At 46.8% G+C, this 17,083-nt stretch overlaps 1 protein-coding gene across 1 annotated transcript in view; it reads right to left on the reverse strand.

Annotated features, from left to right (window-relative positions):
- Positions 1–591: 591 nt before the first annotated feature.
- Positions 592–17,083, reverse strand: part of GTF3C4 (general transcription factor IIIC subunit 4) — a 77,937-nt gene continuing 61,445 nt past the window's right edge. Inside the window, exon 5 of the mRNA XM_063936761.1 lies at positions 592–2,275. Coding sequence (XP_063792831.1) covers positions 2,211–2,275 — 65 coding nt within the window. The 3' untranslated portion in view covers positions 592–2,210. The remainder of the gene's footprint in view (positions 2,276–17,083) is intronic.

Here is a 17,083-nt window from a genome sequence, read left to right on the forward strand (position 1 = left end):
GGGGGTCGGCGGCGCGGCTCCGGGACCGGACTCCACGGCTGGGCCTGTGTTCGATCCCTCTGGAGCTAATGGTGTCCAGTAGCCAAGCAGCAAATCCACTCTGCATGCAGGTGAGTTTACTACTTTCCCCCTAAGTCCCACGTTGCAGTGATCCTGTTGCCAGCAGGACTCACTGTAAAGAAAAAAACCTAAACTAAACTTTCTCTAAGCAGCTCTTTAGGAGAGCCACCTAGATTGCACCCTTCTCGTTCGGGCACAAAATCTAACTGGAGTCTGGAGGAGGGTCATGGGGGGAGGAGCCAGTGCACACCACCTGACCTAGTAAAGCTTTACTTTTTTGTGCCCTGTCTCCTGCGGAGCCGCTATCCCCCATGGTCCTTTCAGGAACCCCAGCATCCACTTAGGACGATAGAGAAAATGGATTGTTTTTCCGCAATTTTAGCCTGATGGTGAGCATCGAGCTATCCTATTAAAGCCCATTATTTTGGCTGGAAAATTCCCTTTTGGGGACGATAACACACGGGATCCGGGATACGTTCCCGGACCCATGTGTTATCGCGGCTCTGAAGGGCTGCTTATCAGGGATTAGGATTCCGAGTGCCTAAGGCCACTGAAGCATATTCCCCGATGTGTCGGCAATGGGGGAAGATAGCTAATAGGATGGGTGGTCTTCGGGTTGCCGGCGGCTGGGCTCCCGGTGACCAGCATACCGGCGCCAGAATCCAGACCGCCGGCATACTGACATCTTTTTTCCCTCTTGGGGGTCCACAACCCCCACTGGAGGGAGAATAGATTGTGCACCACCGAGCCCGCAAGGGGCTAATTTGCACACGCCCAGCTGTCGGTATGCCGGCGGTCGGGATTCCGGCGCCAGTATGCTGGTCGCCGGGACCCCGACCGCTGGCAAACCATACTACACCCAATAGGATAGCCCCTGGGAAATCTATTAGCAGCTGCTAACACGATATCCCACATAATCTTTAATAACTGATTTGGCTTTAGTGCAATTTGCAGTAAATACTGATTTGGTTGCTATCAGCTACAGTACCTTTGTGAAAACTTTAAATATACTGATTAGTGAGGTCTGTTGATATAGTTTTGTCACTGAAAGTATATCTCACTTCATTATTACTGTTATACAGGTAGTATGTTATGTACAACATTTCTATCCAGACTGGTGTACTATATAGCTTACCCTTTTCCTTAGAAAAAGATTAAAAACATTTCAATTAAATTGTATGTCATAAAAAAAAGTACAATGTTTTAAAGTGTCATCTGCACTCTGTGGTAGTAGCCATTTTGTGGGCATAAGCATGTGACCTATCCGTTCACTAGGAACCAGTGACATTACTAAGTGTACAAAACACACAATAATATCCAAGAGAATGTAGCCTTTCAGTCAACTAGGCATAGGTGACACAAATAAGGTACAAAAATGACAACTGAGAGCATGATAATACAACAACATGGCAATGAATGGTGTCACTGGCTCCTAGGCTGCATCCCTAAGAAAATATATTTGTCATTTCCACAAAATGGCTGCCTCCAATAAGCATTTTTAAAGATTTACTTACAAGTGGACACCAAAAACCAAGATTATAAATTCACTTTTAAGCAGATGGATAATAAAGTAATTAATGCTGGATTTTAGCACATGCAGTTCCAATTACCAATGTATGGCAAGCAAAATTCCTCCGTCTCTCAGAAACCTAAAAACACAACACAAAAGGTATATATAGGCCTCAGCAGATTTGCCTGAAATATTGCAAGTAAGGTCTTGCTTACAGTATAGCATACAAACTGTAATGGATAAAGCATGCAAAAATAAATACAGTTTCCATTTGTTTTTAATGAATTTTCTTTTCTTTTTTTCTTTTAAAGCTTGAAGGCTTGGGAGTCGGCGGACATCTTCTCTTTGTATTTCACCACATGGCGCAAAGAGCAATCTTTTACTGTAACCCATAACAACCTACAAATCAGATACCAGTTTTTGGCAGGTTAGAAAGACTGAGGGAAGATGAAGGTGATTGGCTGCAGCACATGGTTTGTTGGTGCTATTGTAGTAAATGGCAGGTCTACTTTTCGGCTAGCAGAAGCGGTGTTCGACGTCCGATGCAGAAGGCGTTATTATAAATAAATAATGCACCGCTGGTGTGTTTCGTCTGTACATGATCTGTGCTCAGGGAACTATAACACATACACAAAGTGTGCTAGAATACAGGAGAGTCACAAAGTGTGCAAGGTCCTTTCAGTAATCTCTTAATCCACTCCAGGTCTGGGGGGGGGAAAAAACAAACACAATTTAGGGAAAAAAAATTCAGATAAAAATATGTTTGAAGACCACCTCACAGCTCACAATATTGTCCCAAGGCTGGCTGGCTGGCTAAACAGAGCAACAGAGTAGCGGCACAAACATAAGGCAGTATTTTCTGTAGAAAAATAGGATTTTAGTTACCTACTGGTAAATCCTTTTCTTGTAGTGCTGGGGTCCACATTAGTACCATGGGGTATAGACGGGTCCACCAGGAGCCAATGGCACTTTAAGAGTTTGAGAGTGTGGGCTGGATCCTCCCTCTATGCCCCTCCTACCAGACTCAGTCTAGAAACTGTGCTCGAGGAGACGGACAACTTCAAGAGAAGGATTTTACACAGATAGTGGCGAGATTTACACCATCTCACACATACAAGGCAAACCAAGCTAACTAGCTTGAAACATCAGCAACGGCTGAACAAGATTACTTAACCAAGTAACAAAACAGTACTAAACCAAGAACTAAGCAGTACTGAACTAAGTAACCACTGCAGGATCACGAAGTGCTGGGCTGGCGCCCAGCATCTTCTACGGACTAAGAGAAAAGGATTTACCAGTAGGTAATTAAAATCCTATTTTCTCTTACGTCCTAGAGGATGCTGGGGTCCACATTAGTACCATGGGGATGTACCAAAGCTCCGAGAACGGGAGGGAGAGCACGGAGGCTCCTGCAGAACTGATTGACCAAACTTCAGGTCCTCAGAGGCCAAAGTATCAAACCTGTAGAATTTTGCAAACGTGATCGACCCAGATCAAGTAGCCGCTCGGCAAAGTTGTAAAGCAGACACCCCGGGCAGCAGCCCAGGAAGACCCCACTTTACGAGTAGAGTGGGCCTTAACAGATGTTGGATACAGCAATCCTGCCGTAAAATATGCATGCTGGATGGTGAACCTGATCCAGCGAGAAATCGTCTGCTTAGTAGCAGGACACCCAATTTTCTTGGGGTCTTAAAGGACAAACAGAGAGTCCGATTTTCTGCGACGAGCTGTCCTCTTCACATAGATCTTCATAGCCCTCACAACATCCAAGGACTTTGATGCAATTGAGGAGTCAGTAACCACTGGCACCACAATAGGTTGGTTGATATGAAAAGCCGACACAACCTATGGAAGAAACTGCCGACGCGTCCTGAGCCCAGCTCTATCTTCATGGAAGATCAAGTAGGGGCTCTTACAAGACAAAGGCCCCAGCTCCGACACATGTCTAGCAGAAACTAAGGCCAACAAAGTGACAGACTTCCATGTGAGACACTTGATCTCAACCTCCTGTAGAGGCTCAAACCAATCCGATTGGAGAAACTGCATCACCACGTTAAGATCCCTTGGTGCCGTAGGCCGCACAAAGGGAGGCTGGATGTGCAGAACCCCTTTCAAAAAGGTCTGAACCTCCGGGAGGGAAGCCAACTGTTTCTGAAAGAAAATGGATAGGGCCGAAATCTGGACCATTACGGATCCCAACCTCAGGCCCATATCCACACCTGCTTGCAGGAAGGAGAAAAACCATCCCAGTTGAAACTCCACCGTAGGAAACTTCTTGGACTCACACCAAGATGCATATTTTTTCAAAATACGATGGTAATGTTTAGACGTTACTCCTTTCCTAGCCTGTATCAGGGTAGGAAAAACCTTGATCGGAATGCCCTTCCGAGCTAATATCTGGCATTCAACCTCCATGCCGTCAAACGTAGCCGCGGCAAGTCTTGATACGCGAACGGCCCCTGCTGCAGCAGGTCCACCCGAAGAGGAAGAGGCCTCGGCTCTTCTAGCAGTAGATACAGAAGATCCGCGTACCAAGCCCTTCTTGGCCAGTCCGGAGCAATGAGTATCGTCTGAACTCTTGTTCTCCTTATGAGTTTTAGAACTCTTGGAATGGGTGGAAGTGGAGGAAACACGTACACCGACTGGAACACCCACGGAGTCACTAGGGCATCCACCGCCACGGCTTGCGGGTCCCTCGACCTGGAACAATACCACCGAAGCTTCTTGTTGAGACGAGAGGCCATCATGTCTATTTGAGGTACACCCCAAAGATCTGTTACCTCCGTGAACACCTCCGGATGGAGTCCCCACTCTCCTGGATGGAGATCGTGTCTGCTGAGGAAGTTCGCTTCCCAGTTGCCTACTCCTGGAATGAAGATTGCGGACAGCGCCAACGCGTGTTCTTCCGCCCAGATGATGATTCTGGTTACCTCCGACATTGCAGCTCTGCTCTTCGTTCCACCCTATCGGTTTATGTAAGCCACTGTCGTTAAATTGTCCGACTGCACTTGAATAGCTCGATCTCGCAGAAGATGGGCCGCTTGGAGAAGACCGTTGTAGACGGCTCTTAGTTCTAGAATGTTTATTGGTAGGCTGGATTCCAGGCTTGACCACCTTCCTTGGAAGGTTTCCCCCTGAGTGACTGCGCCCCAACCCCGGAGACTTGCATCCGTGGTTAGAAGGATCCAGTCCTGAATCCCGTACCTGCGGCCCTCCAGAAGGTGAGGTAGTTGTAGCCACCAGAGGAGTGAAATCCTGGCTTTTGGCGACAGACATATTCTCTGGTGCATGTGTAGATGAGATCACAACCACTTGTCTATGAGATCAAGTTGGAAGGGCCGAGCATGAAACCTTCCGTACTGTAGAGCCTCGTAAGAGGCCACCATCTTCCCCAGTAGGCGAATGCACTCATGAACCGAAACCCGGGCTGGCCATTGTTTGAATCACCAACGCTTTCTCCTTCGGAAGAAACACCCTCTGCACCTCTGTGTCGAGGGATCATTCCCAGAAAAAACAACCTCCTGGTCGGCTCCAAATGTGATTTTGGAAGATTCAGGATCCAACCGTGTTCCCTGAGCAGATGAGTCGTGAGAACAATGGACTGCATCAACCTCTCCCCTGACGATACCTTTATCAGCAGATCGTCCAGATATGGGATTATGTTCACCCCCTGTTTGCGGAGGAGATCCATCATCTCTGCCATCACCTTGGTGAACACCCTCTGTGCCGTGGAGAGGCCAAATGGCAGTGCCTGGAACGGATAGTGACAGTGTAACAGTGCGAATCGGAGATAAGCCTGATGCGGCGGCCAAATTGGAATGTGGAGGTACGCATCCTTGATATCCGGGGATACCAGGAACTCACCCTCCTCCAGACCTGCAATCACCGCTCTCAAAGACTCCATTTTGAATTTAAACTCCCTCAGATAGGGGTTCAACATTTTCAAATTCAAAATTGGCCTGACCGAACCATCCGGTTTCGGAACCAAGAAAAGTAATCCTTGTTTTGCATCTGAGGTGGAACTGGGACAATGACCTTTGACGTCTCCAATTTTTGGATGGCTTCCTGTAGGACAGCCCTGTCTGCCAGTAAAGCTGGTAAGCCTAATTTGAAGAATCGGTGAGGCGGGAGTTCTTGAAACTCCAGCCTGTACCCCTAGGACACAATCTCCTGCACCCAGGGGGGGTCCAGGCCAGACGACACCCACACGTGGCTGAACCGTCTGAGGCTCGCCCCCCCACCGGCCCTTCCTCCGGGCCGTGCGGTCCACAGTCATGCTGAAGATTTTGATGTACCAGAAGCAGGCTTCTGGTCTTGGGAACCTGCAGTAGCAAGTTTTTTTGATTTTGCACGACCTCCTCTAAAGAAGGTGTTAGAAGGCTCGGCCTTTTTTGTTTGCATTCCGAAATATTCTGGCTCTGTAAGATGGTGGCGGCATGCTGCGGGGGTGAGCGATCACCTGTGGCGGCGATAGTTCATTTCCCTCAGGAGCTCAGTGTCTTGTCAGCGGAGATGGTGGCTCAGAACCCTTAGGGCAGACACTACTCCCACCCTTAGTCCCACAAAGCAGGGAGGCTGTTGCCAACTCTATTAAAATACAAAAACCAGACAAACTCCTATGGAGCTCAACTAGCTGTGACCGGCTCCTCCGGGCATATTTTCTAAACTGAGTCTGGTAGGAGGGGCATAGAGGGAGGAGCCAGCCCACACTCTCAAACTCTTAAAGTGCCAATGACTCCTGGTGGACCCGTCTATACCCCATAGTACTAATGTGGACCCCAGCATCCTCTAGGACGTAAGAGAAAAATGTGTTGCAATTTAGTAACGTATAAGAGCAATAACCAATAAAAATGTTTCTCTATGCAAACAAGACAACCTCCAATCCCGGGATTTTTGTGCTTAGGTTGCGCATGCACACATTATTTTTTTGCCAGGTAGCGCTGGGCAGTAGAAACACTCAACTCAGACACTGTCCCAGAGAGGTCACACTGTGCAGCCCTACACTTAAGCGGCGGAGACCAGTGCCAATGGTCACGTGGTGGTCCGGTGACAGTGTGTCACACTTGCATCCAGATAAAATATCAGGGGCTCATCACTGCTGGGAATGGGACTAATTGGGAGTGAAGGGGCGGGAGTGCACGGATAGTGGGTACCTGTGCTGTGCTTCTGCCTGCCAGCGAGTGCCTGTGCCCTGGGCTGACCCTGCCTGGAATCTGGAGGGTGAGTCAGCTTGAATGTGTGAGTGTCACTGTCTGTCACACAGTCTGTTTTTTCTTACTGGGGGGCCTGGCTTGTTGGTGGTGGTGGTGGTGGTGGGCATAAGAAAGGTTATTTTAGTCCTGCGGGAAGGTGGTGGGGGGACGGAGGAAGCTCATGAAAGTTTTCGTTTTTGGGGGTTAGCTGAGCCAAATTTTTATTGGTCAACTCAATCCCTGGATTGAAAAAATGAGGTGGGATTGGCTTCCATACTCATGTTGTATATTAAAAAGGACATGCATCAAGCACGTCAGCGATCGGTACTGCCACTTTTGAGGCTGAAGTGCTTGGTTCGTTTGGGCCCCACACAAACCAACTTTTTGGAAGGACTACCACTGATTATTAATGAGAAAGTTGATGATGAGGGTGTTGGTGGTTGCATGTGCTGGTTCAAACTCAAAAACAGATTTTTCCAGATGTTGATTAATAACTTGCATGAACTCATTGCAAATGACATAACAGGCTGTGCCTAGATGGTTAACATCCCTACCTCTACTAACTTTGTCCTCATAAATGATACAAATGCCTTCACAAATGTCTGGATTTATGTAAAATAATTCCACACACAGTAGGTAGCTTTATTGGTCTTATGCACAGGCATGACAATGGCCTTCTTTTTATCATGGACAAGAACTGCTACAACTTTTGGCTGACTTACTTTGACACAAACACCTTGATCATCAACATCCTTTTTAGCGTCAGATAGAATACAAATATCCCCCTCATCCTCTTGCACTTCCACACAAGCCTCCTAAATTTTCTGTCACCATCTTACTTGTACTGCTCATCTCCACATTTGCAGAAGGTGCAGAAATAGTGGTCAGTGGGGGTAATTCCAAGTTGATCGCAGCAAAAAATTTTTTAGCAGTTGGGCAAAACAATGTGCACTGCAGGGGGGCAGATATAACATGTGCAGAGAGAGTTAGATTTGGGTGGGTTATTTTGTTTCTGTGCAGGGTAAATACTGGCTGCTTTATTTTTACACTGCAATTTAGATTACACCACACCCAAATCTAACTCTCTCTGCACATGTTATATCTGCCCCCGCTGAAGTGCACATGGTTTTGCCCAACTGCTAAAAAATTTCTTGCTGCGATCAACTTGGAATTACCCCCAATGTCAGACTCACACATAGAGGGTCATTCCGAGTTGATCGCTCGCTAGCTACTTTTAGCAGCCGTGCAAACGCTATGCCGCCGCCCACTGGGGAGTGTATTTCAGCTTAGCAGAAGTGCGAACGCATATGCAGCCGAGCTCTACAAAAACAGTTTGTGCAGTTTCAGAGTAGCTCTGAACCTACTCGGCGCTTGCGATCACTTCAGCTTATTCGTGTCCGGATTTGACATCATACACCAGCCCAGCCACGCCTGCGTTTTTGTAAACACTCGCTGAAAACGGTCAGTTGACACCCAGTAACGCCCCCTTCCTGTCAATCTTCTTGCGGCCGTCAGTGCGAAGGAAAACTTCACTATAATCTGAGCACAACCACAAAGAGCTTTGTACCTGTACGTCGCGCGTGCGCATTGCGGGGCATACGCATTTTTTCACCTGATCGCTGCGCTGCGAAAATCGTCAGCGAGCGCTCAACTCGGAATGACCCCCATAGTTCTGTACACCACAAGTCTCTCCTCAGGGATTTGTGAACACACAGTTTGTTCGTCAGCCTTAGTGGTGTTCTTGTTTTGGGCACTGATTTGTCCATTTTAAAGGTAACATCTCTTCTAGACTCAGAGCGAGAAGGTGTTGCATCATCATATGAGATTACAGAAAAAGCCTGACTGTAGTTGGCCCCTGCTTCTGCAACAGGCAATTTTTCTAGTGCACAGGTTCGCAAACTCTATCCTCAGGACCACAAACAGTTCATGTTTTCCAGGTCACCTGTGGATTTTTAAAATGGGACAGTTGGCGATACACAGTGTACCTGCCGGGTGACCAGGAAAACTTAAACGGTTTGGGATCCTGTGGACGGAGTTTGAGAAACACTGTTCTAGTCCATGAAACAGCAGAAGCACTAGCAGGACCACCACTCATAAACAAAGGCCTTAGCCTTTCATTGCCACTGGGTGTAGTGTATGGTATGTTAGCAATTGTAAAAATTTTCAGCAGTAAAATTTCCCTTTAGAGGGGATGTTTTCTTTAACATTGTGAAATATTTAGATTTCAGGTATTCTTTCTTAAAATTTGTGTCCCCTGGACCACCTTTAACAGTTGTTGGAGTGTTGCGTGACTGGCAGAAGCCACAGCACTAGTTCTTGGTTGCTGCTCCTGCTCTACTATTGATTGATCCATATCCATATTTATTTATGTTATGCGCTGCAACTCATAGTGCTTTTAGTGATGCTGGCATACTGGCAACTAATAAACATTATTTTACAACACGATGTCTGATCCTGAACAACACACACAATTGTTTTATTTTTGTTTACACACTGCTACTCACAGTGCTTCTAGTAATGGTGGCACATTGAGATCTAATGAATGTTATATTTGTTTACAATACCATGCCTGAAAAACACACTTTTTAAATTTTTATTCTTTTTACACACTGCCACTCACAGCGCTCTAGTAATGCTTGCACAGTGCCCCTTTACGTTATAATAAAGAGTTCCTACTGTTTTTTCTTTTTTTAATAATAAATCACAGACTGCCAATGAAGTTAATACAGTGAGTGCTCCTACTGGCTTTTTTCTAATACTATGATTGATACAGTACCCCTCTACTGGCTTTACCATAAGACAGCGCAATCAAATATAGGGATAAGGGGAGGGGACAAAAAACGTCAGCACCAGTAGGTATTATAATACAGGTTGAGTATCCCATATCCAAATATTACGAAATACGGAATATTCCGAAATACGGACTTTTTTGAGTGAGAGTGAGATAGTGAAACCTTTGTTTTCTGATGGCTCAATGTACACAAACTTTGTTTAATACACAAAGTTATTAAAAATATTGTATTAAATGACCTTCAGGCTGTGTGTAGAAGGTGTATATGAAACATAAATGAATTGTGTGAATGTAGACACACTTTGTGCATTAAACAAAGTTATAAAAAATATTGAATTAAATGACCTTCAGGCTGTGTGTATAAGGTGTATATGTAACATAAATGCATTCTGTGCATAGACTTGGGTCCTATCCTCATGATATCTCATTATGGTATGCAATTATTCCAAAATACGGAAAAATCCGATATCCAAAATACCTCTGGTCCCAAGCATTTTGGATAAGGGAGACTCAACCTGTACCACTATAATATCGCCGAGTAGTAGTTATTAAACATGGAACAATTATTAATGATGGGATGCTGCCTTAAACAATTAATACAGGTTGAGTATCCCATATCCAAATATTCCGAAATACGGAATATTCCGAAATACAGACTTTTTTGAGTGAGAGTGAGATAGTGAAACCTTTGTTTTTCGATGGCTCAATGTACACAAACTTTGTTTAATACACAAAGTTATTAAAAATATTGTATTAATTGACCTTCAGGCTGTGTGTATAAGATGTATATGAAACATAAATGAATTGTGTGAATGTAGACACACTTTGTTTAATGCACAAAGTTATAAAAAATATTGGCTAAAATGACCTTCAGGCTGTGTGTATAAGGTGTATATGAAACATAATTGCATTCTGTGCTTAGACTTAGGTCCCATCACCATGATATCTCATTATGGTATGCCATTATTCCAAAATACGGAAAAATCCCATATCCAAAATACCTCTGGTCCCAAGCATTTTGGATAAGGGATACTCAACCTGTATAGCTAAATACAGTACAAAGAAGAAAACGGAAAGGATCGTCTCTGCAGGCGTACTTAAAATAAGAATTTACTTACCGATAATTCTATTTCTCGGAGTCCGTAGTGGATGCTGGGGTTCCTGAAAGGACCATGGGGAATAGCGGCTCCGCAGGAGACAGGGCACAAAAGTAAAGCTTTTACAGGTCAGGTGGTGTGTACTGGCTCCTCCCCCTATGACCCTCCTCCAGACTCCAGTTAGGTACTGTGCCCGGACGAGCGTACACAATAAGGGAGGATTTTGAATCCCGGGTAAGACTCATACCAGCCACACCAATCACACCGTACAACTTGTGATCTAAACCCAGTTAACAGTATGATAACAGAGGAGCCTCTGAAAGATGGCTTCCTAAACAATAACCCGAATTAGTTAACAATAACTATGTACAAGTATTGCAGATAATCCGCACTTGGGATGGGCGCCCAGCATCCACTACGGACTCCGAGAAATAGAATTATCGGTAAGTAAATTCTTATTTTCTCTATCGTCCTAAGTGGATGCTGGGGTTCCTGAAAGGACCATGGGGATTATACCAAAGCTCCCAAACGGGCGGGAGAGTGCGGATGACTCTGCAGCACCGAATGAGAGAACTCCAGGTCCTCCTTTGCCAGGGTATCAAATTTGTAAAAATTTACAAACGTGTTCTCCCCTGACCACGTAGCTGCTCGGCAGAGTTGTAATGCCGAGACCCCTCGGGCAGCCGCCCAAGATGAGCCCACCTTCCTTGCGGAATGGGCCTTAACAGATTTAGGCTGTGGCAGGCCTGCCACAGAATGTACAAGTTGAATTTTGTTACAAATCCAACGAGCAATCGACTGCTTAGAAGCAGGTGCACCCAACTTGTTGGGTGCATACAGTATAAACAGCGAGTCAGATTTTCTGACTCCAGCCGTCCTTTAAATGTATATTTTTAAGGCTCTGACAACGTCCAACAACTTGGAGTCCTTCAAGTCGTCTGTAGCCGCAGGCACTACAATAGGCTGGTTCAGGTGAAACGCTGATACCACCTTAGGGAGAAAATGCGGACGCGTCCGCAGCTCTGCCCTATGTCGAATGGAAAATTAAATAAGGGCTTTTATAAAACAAAGCCGCCAGTTCAGATACTCTCCCGGCCGAAGCCAGGGCCAGTAACATAGTCACTTTCCATGTGAGATATTTCAAATCCACATTCTTTAGTGGTTCAAACCAATTGGATTTGAGGAAATCTAAAACTACATTTAGATCCCACGGTGCCACCTTAGGCACCACAGGAGGCTGTATATGCAGTACTCCTTTGATAAAAATCTGGACCTCAGGGACTGAGGCCAATTCTTTTTGGAAGAATATTGATAGGGCCGAAATTTGAACCTTAATAGATCCCAATTTGAGACCCATAGACAATCCTGATTGCAGGAAATGTAGGAAAACGACCCAGTTGAAATTCCGCCATCGGAGCACTCCGCTGCTCGCACCACGCAACATATTTTTGCCAAATACGGCGATAATGCTTCGCGGTGACTTCCTTCCTTGCCTTTATCAAGGTAGGAATGACTTCTTCTGGAATGCCTTTTCCTTTTAGGATCTGGCATTCAAACGCCATGCCGTCAAACGCAGCCGCGGTAAGTCTTGAAAAAGACAAGGACCCTGCTGAAGCAGGTCCCTTCTCAGAAGTAGAGGCCACGGATCGTCCGTGACCATCTCTTGAAGTTCCGGGTACCAAGTCCTTCTTGGCCAATCCGGAGCCACTAGTCTTACTCCTCTTTGCCGTATAATCCTCAATACCTTTGGTATGAGAGGCAGAGGAGGAAACACATATACCGACTGGTACACCCAAGGTGTTACCAGCGCGTCCACAGCTATTGCCTGCGGATCTCTTGACCTGGCGCAATACCTGTCCAGTGTTTTGTTGAGGCGAGACGCCATCATGTCCACCATTGGTTTTACCCAACGGTTTAATAGCATGTGGAAAACTTCTGGATGAAGTCCCCACTCTCCCGGGTGAAGGTCGTGTCTGCTGAGGAAGTCTGCTTCCCAGTTGTCCACGCCCGGGATGAATACTGCTGACAGTGCTATCACGTGATTCTCCGCCCAGCGAAGGATCCTGGCAGCTTCTGCCATTGCCCTCCTGCTTCTTGTGCCGCCCTGTCTGTTTACATGGGCGACTGCCGTGATGTTGTCCGACTGGATCAACACCGGTCTTCCTTGAAGCAGAGGTTCCGCCTGGCTTAGAGCATTGTAGATTGCTCTTAGTTCCAGAATGCTTATGTGAAGAGACTTTTTCAGGCTCGACCACACTCCCTGGAAATTTCTTCCCTGTGTGACTGCTCCCCAGCCTCTCAGGCTGGCATCCGTGGTCACCAGGATCCAATCCTGCATGCCGAATCTGCGGCCCTCCAATAGATGAGCCTCCTGCAACCACCACAGAAGGGATACCCTTGTCCTCGGCGACAGGGTTATCCGCAGGTGCATCTGAAGATGCGACCCTGACCATTTGTCCAACAGATCCCTTTGCATGGAATCTGCCGAAAGGGATTGCTTCGTAAGAAGCTACCATTTTTTCCCAGGACTCTTGTGCATTGATGTACAGACACCTTTCCTGGTTTTAGGAGGTTCCTGACCAGGTCAGATAACTCCTTGGCTTTTTCTTCGGGAAGAAAAACCTTTTTCTGAACTGTGTCCAGAATCATCCCCAGGAACAGCAGACGAGTTGTCGGCATTAATTGGGATTTTGGAATATTCAGAATCCATCCGTGCTGCTTTAGCACCTCTTGAGATAGTGCTAAACCCATCTCTAGCTGTTCTCTGGACCTTGCCCTTATTAGGAGATCGTCCAAGTATGGGATAATTAATACGCCTTTTCTTCGAAGAAGAAATATTATCTCGGCCATTACCTTTGTAAAGACCCGAGGTGCCGTGGACAAACCAAACGGCAGCGTCTGAAACTGATAGTGACAGTTTTGTACAACGAACCTGAGGTACCCCTGGTGTGAGGAGTAATTGGAACGTGGAGATACGCATCCTTGATGTCCAAGGATACCATAAAGTCCCCTTCTTCCAGGTTCGCTATCACTGCTCTGAGTGACTCCATCTTGAACTTGAACTTCTTTATGTACAGGTTCAAGGACTTCAGATTTAGAATAGGCCTTACCGAGCCATCCGGCTTCGGTACCACAAAAAGAGTGGAATAATACCCCTTCCCTTGTTGTAGAAGAGGTACCTTGACTATCACCTGCTGAGAATACAGCTTGTGAATGGCTTCCAAAACCGTCTCCCTTTCTGAGGGGGACGTTGGTAAAGCAGACTTCAGGAAACGGCGAGGTGGCTCTGTCTCTAATTTCAACCTGTATCCCTGAGATATTATCTGCAGGATCCAGGGATTTACCTGCGAGTGAGCCCACTGCGCGCTGTAATTCTTGAGACGACCGCCTACCGCCCCCGAGTCCGCTTGCGAAGCCCCAGCGTCATGCTGAGGCTTTTGTAGAAGCCGGGGAGGGCTTCTGTTCCTGGGAAGGAGCTGCCTGTTGCTGTCTCTTCCCTCGTCCTCTGCCTCGTGGCAGATATGAATAGCCCTTTGCTCTCTTATTTTTAAAGGAACGAAAGGGCTGCGGTTGAAAGGTCGGTGCCTTTTTCTGTTGGGGAGTGACTTGAGGTAGAAAGGTGGATTTCCCGGCCGTAGCCGTGGCCACCAAATCCGATAGACCGACCCCAAATAACTCCTCTACGCATCGCCTGTCCACTGTCGTGTCCATAAAGCTCTTCTGGCCGAAATGGACATAGCACTCACCCGTGATGCCAGTGTGCAGATATCTCTCTGTGCATCACGCATATAAAGAAATGCATCCTTTATTTGTTCTAACGACAGTAAAATATTGTCCCTGTCCAGGGTATCAATATTTTCGATCAGGGACTCTGACCAAACTACCCCAGCACTGCACATCCAGGCAGTCGCAATAGCTGGTCGTAGTATAACACCTGCATGTGTGTATATACCTTTTTGGATATTTTCCATCCTCCTATCTGATGGATCTTTAAGTGCGGCCGTCTCAGGAGAGGGTAACGCCACTTGTTTTGATAAGAGTGTTAGCGCTTTGTCCACCCTAGGAGGTGTTTCCCAGCGCTCCCTAACCTCTGGCGGGAAAGGGTATAAAGCCAATAACTTCTTTGAAATTAGCAGTTTTTTTATCGGGGCACCCCACGCTTCATCACACACGTCATTTAATTCTTCTGATTCGGTAAAAACTACTGGTAGTTTTTTCACACCCCACATAATACCCTGTTTAGTGGTACCTGTAGTATCAGCTAAATGTAACATCTCCTTTATTGCCAAAATCATATAACGTGTGGCCCTACTGGAAAATACGGTTGATTCGTCACCTTCACCACCGGAATCAGTGCCTGTGTCTGGGTCTGTGTCGACCGACTGAGGCAAGGGGCGTTTTACAGCCCCTGACGGTGTTTGAGGCGCCTGGACAGGCACTAATTGAGTGTCCGGCCGCCTCATGTCGGCAAACGACTGCTTAAGCGAGTTGACGCTATCCCGTAATTCCACAAATAAAGGCATCCATTCTGGTGTCGACCCCCTAGGAGGTGACATCCTCATATTTGGCAATTGCTCCGCCTCCACACCAATAACGTCCTCATACATGTCGACACATACGTACCGACACACAGCAGACACACAGGGAATGCTCTATACGAAGACAGGACCCACTAGCCCTTTGGGGAGACAGAGGGAGAGTCTGCCAGCACACACCAAAAAGCGCTATATATGACAGGGATAGCCTTATGATTAAGTGCTCCCTTATAGCTGCTTTTATATTAATATATTGCCATTTATTTTGCCCCCCCTCTCTGTTATATCCTGTTTCTGTAGTGCAGTGCAGGGGAGAGACCTGGGAGCCTTCCTGACCAGCGGAGCTGTGACAGAAAATGGCGCCGTGTGCTGAGGAGATAGGCCCCGCCCCTTTTTCGGCGGGCTCGTCTCCCGCTATTTAGTACATTTAGGCAGGGGTAAATATCTCCATATAGCCTCTGGGGCTATATGTGAGGTATTTTTAGCCTTTTTAAAGGTTTTCATTTGCCTCCCAGGGCGCCCCCCCCCCAGCGCCCTGCACCCTCAGTGACTGCCGTGTGAAGTGTGCTGAGAGGAAAATGGCGCACAGCTGCAGTGCTGTGCGCTACCTTAAGAAGACTGCAGGAGTCTTCAGCCGCCGATTCTGGACCTCTTCTTGCTTCAGCATCTGTGAGGGGGCCGGCGGCGTGGCTCCGGTGACCATCCAGGCTGTACCTGTGATCGTCCCTCTGGAGCTTCATGTCCAGTAGCCAAGAAGCCAATCCATCCTGCACGCAGGTGAGTTCACTTCTTCTCCCCTCTGTCCCTCGTTGCAGTGATCCTGTTGCCAGCAGGAATCACTGTAAAATAAAAAACCTAAGCTAAACTCTCTAAGCAGCTCTTTATGAGAGCCACCTAGAATTGCACCCTTCTCGGCCGGGCACAAAAATCTAACTGGAGTCTGGAGGAGGGTCATAGGGGGAGGAGCCAGTACACACCACCTGACCTGTAAAAGCTTTACTTTTGTGCCCTGTCTCCTGCGGAGCCGCTATTCCCCATGGTCCTTTCAGGAACCCCAGCATCCACTTAGGACGATAGAGAAAATATGTCTAAAATATAACCTTTACTGGATATTAAAATAGCCTAACCAATAAAATATGTTTAAAACTAGAAGTCACACCAATCTTGCGTGTGCCTTTTCTAATTTTCAACATATTTAGCTAGTTAGGTGATTTTAATAATATCAAATAAAGGCTACATTTTATACATATTCCAAGTGCGCCAGCAGAGAGACAATCCTTTCCCTAAGTGCTCCTACTCCAGTCCAGACACCCAACTTTATTTAAATTATATAGCTAGGCCTCCCCTCCTTAGTTTTATCAAAGCTGCCATATACTGTATATAAAGTTTGAGTTTTTCTTTTAGTAACCCAGACTTGCTGCACCCCACAGCCCCACACACTCTGACCCTCTGATGTGTTCTGCAGCCCACACATACCCTCACCCTTCCGGTGTTCTACAGCCCCACACATATCCTAAGCCTCCGGTGCCCTGGTGTTCCACATCCCCACAAACATCCTAACCCTCTGGTGTTCTGCAGCCCTCAGCCCCACAAACATCATAACCCTCCGGTGTTCTACAGCCCCACTCATATCCTAATCCTCCAGTGCCCTGGTGTTCCACATCCCCACAAACATCATAACCCTCTGGTGTTCTACAGCCCCACTCATATCCTAATCCTCCAGTGCCCTGGTGTTCCACATCCCCACAAACATCATAACCCTCTGGTGTTCTGCAGCCCCACTCATATCCTAATCCTCCAGTGCCCTGGTGTTCCACATCCCCACAAACATCATAACCCTCCGGTGTTCTACAGCCCCACTCATATCCTAATCCTCCAGTGCCCTGGTGTTCCACATC

Source organism: Pseudophryne corroboree, chromosome 8 (assembly GCF_028390025.1).
Source record: "Pseudophryne corroboree isolate aPseCor3 chromosome 8, aPseCor3.hap2, whole genome shotgun sequence".
NCBI classification, from domain to species: domain Eukaryota; kingdom Metazoa; phylum Chordata; class Amphibia; order Anura; family Myobatrachidae; genus Pseudophryne; species Pseudophryne corroboree.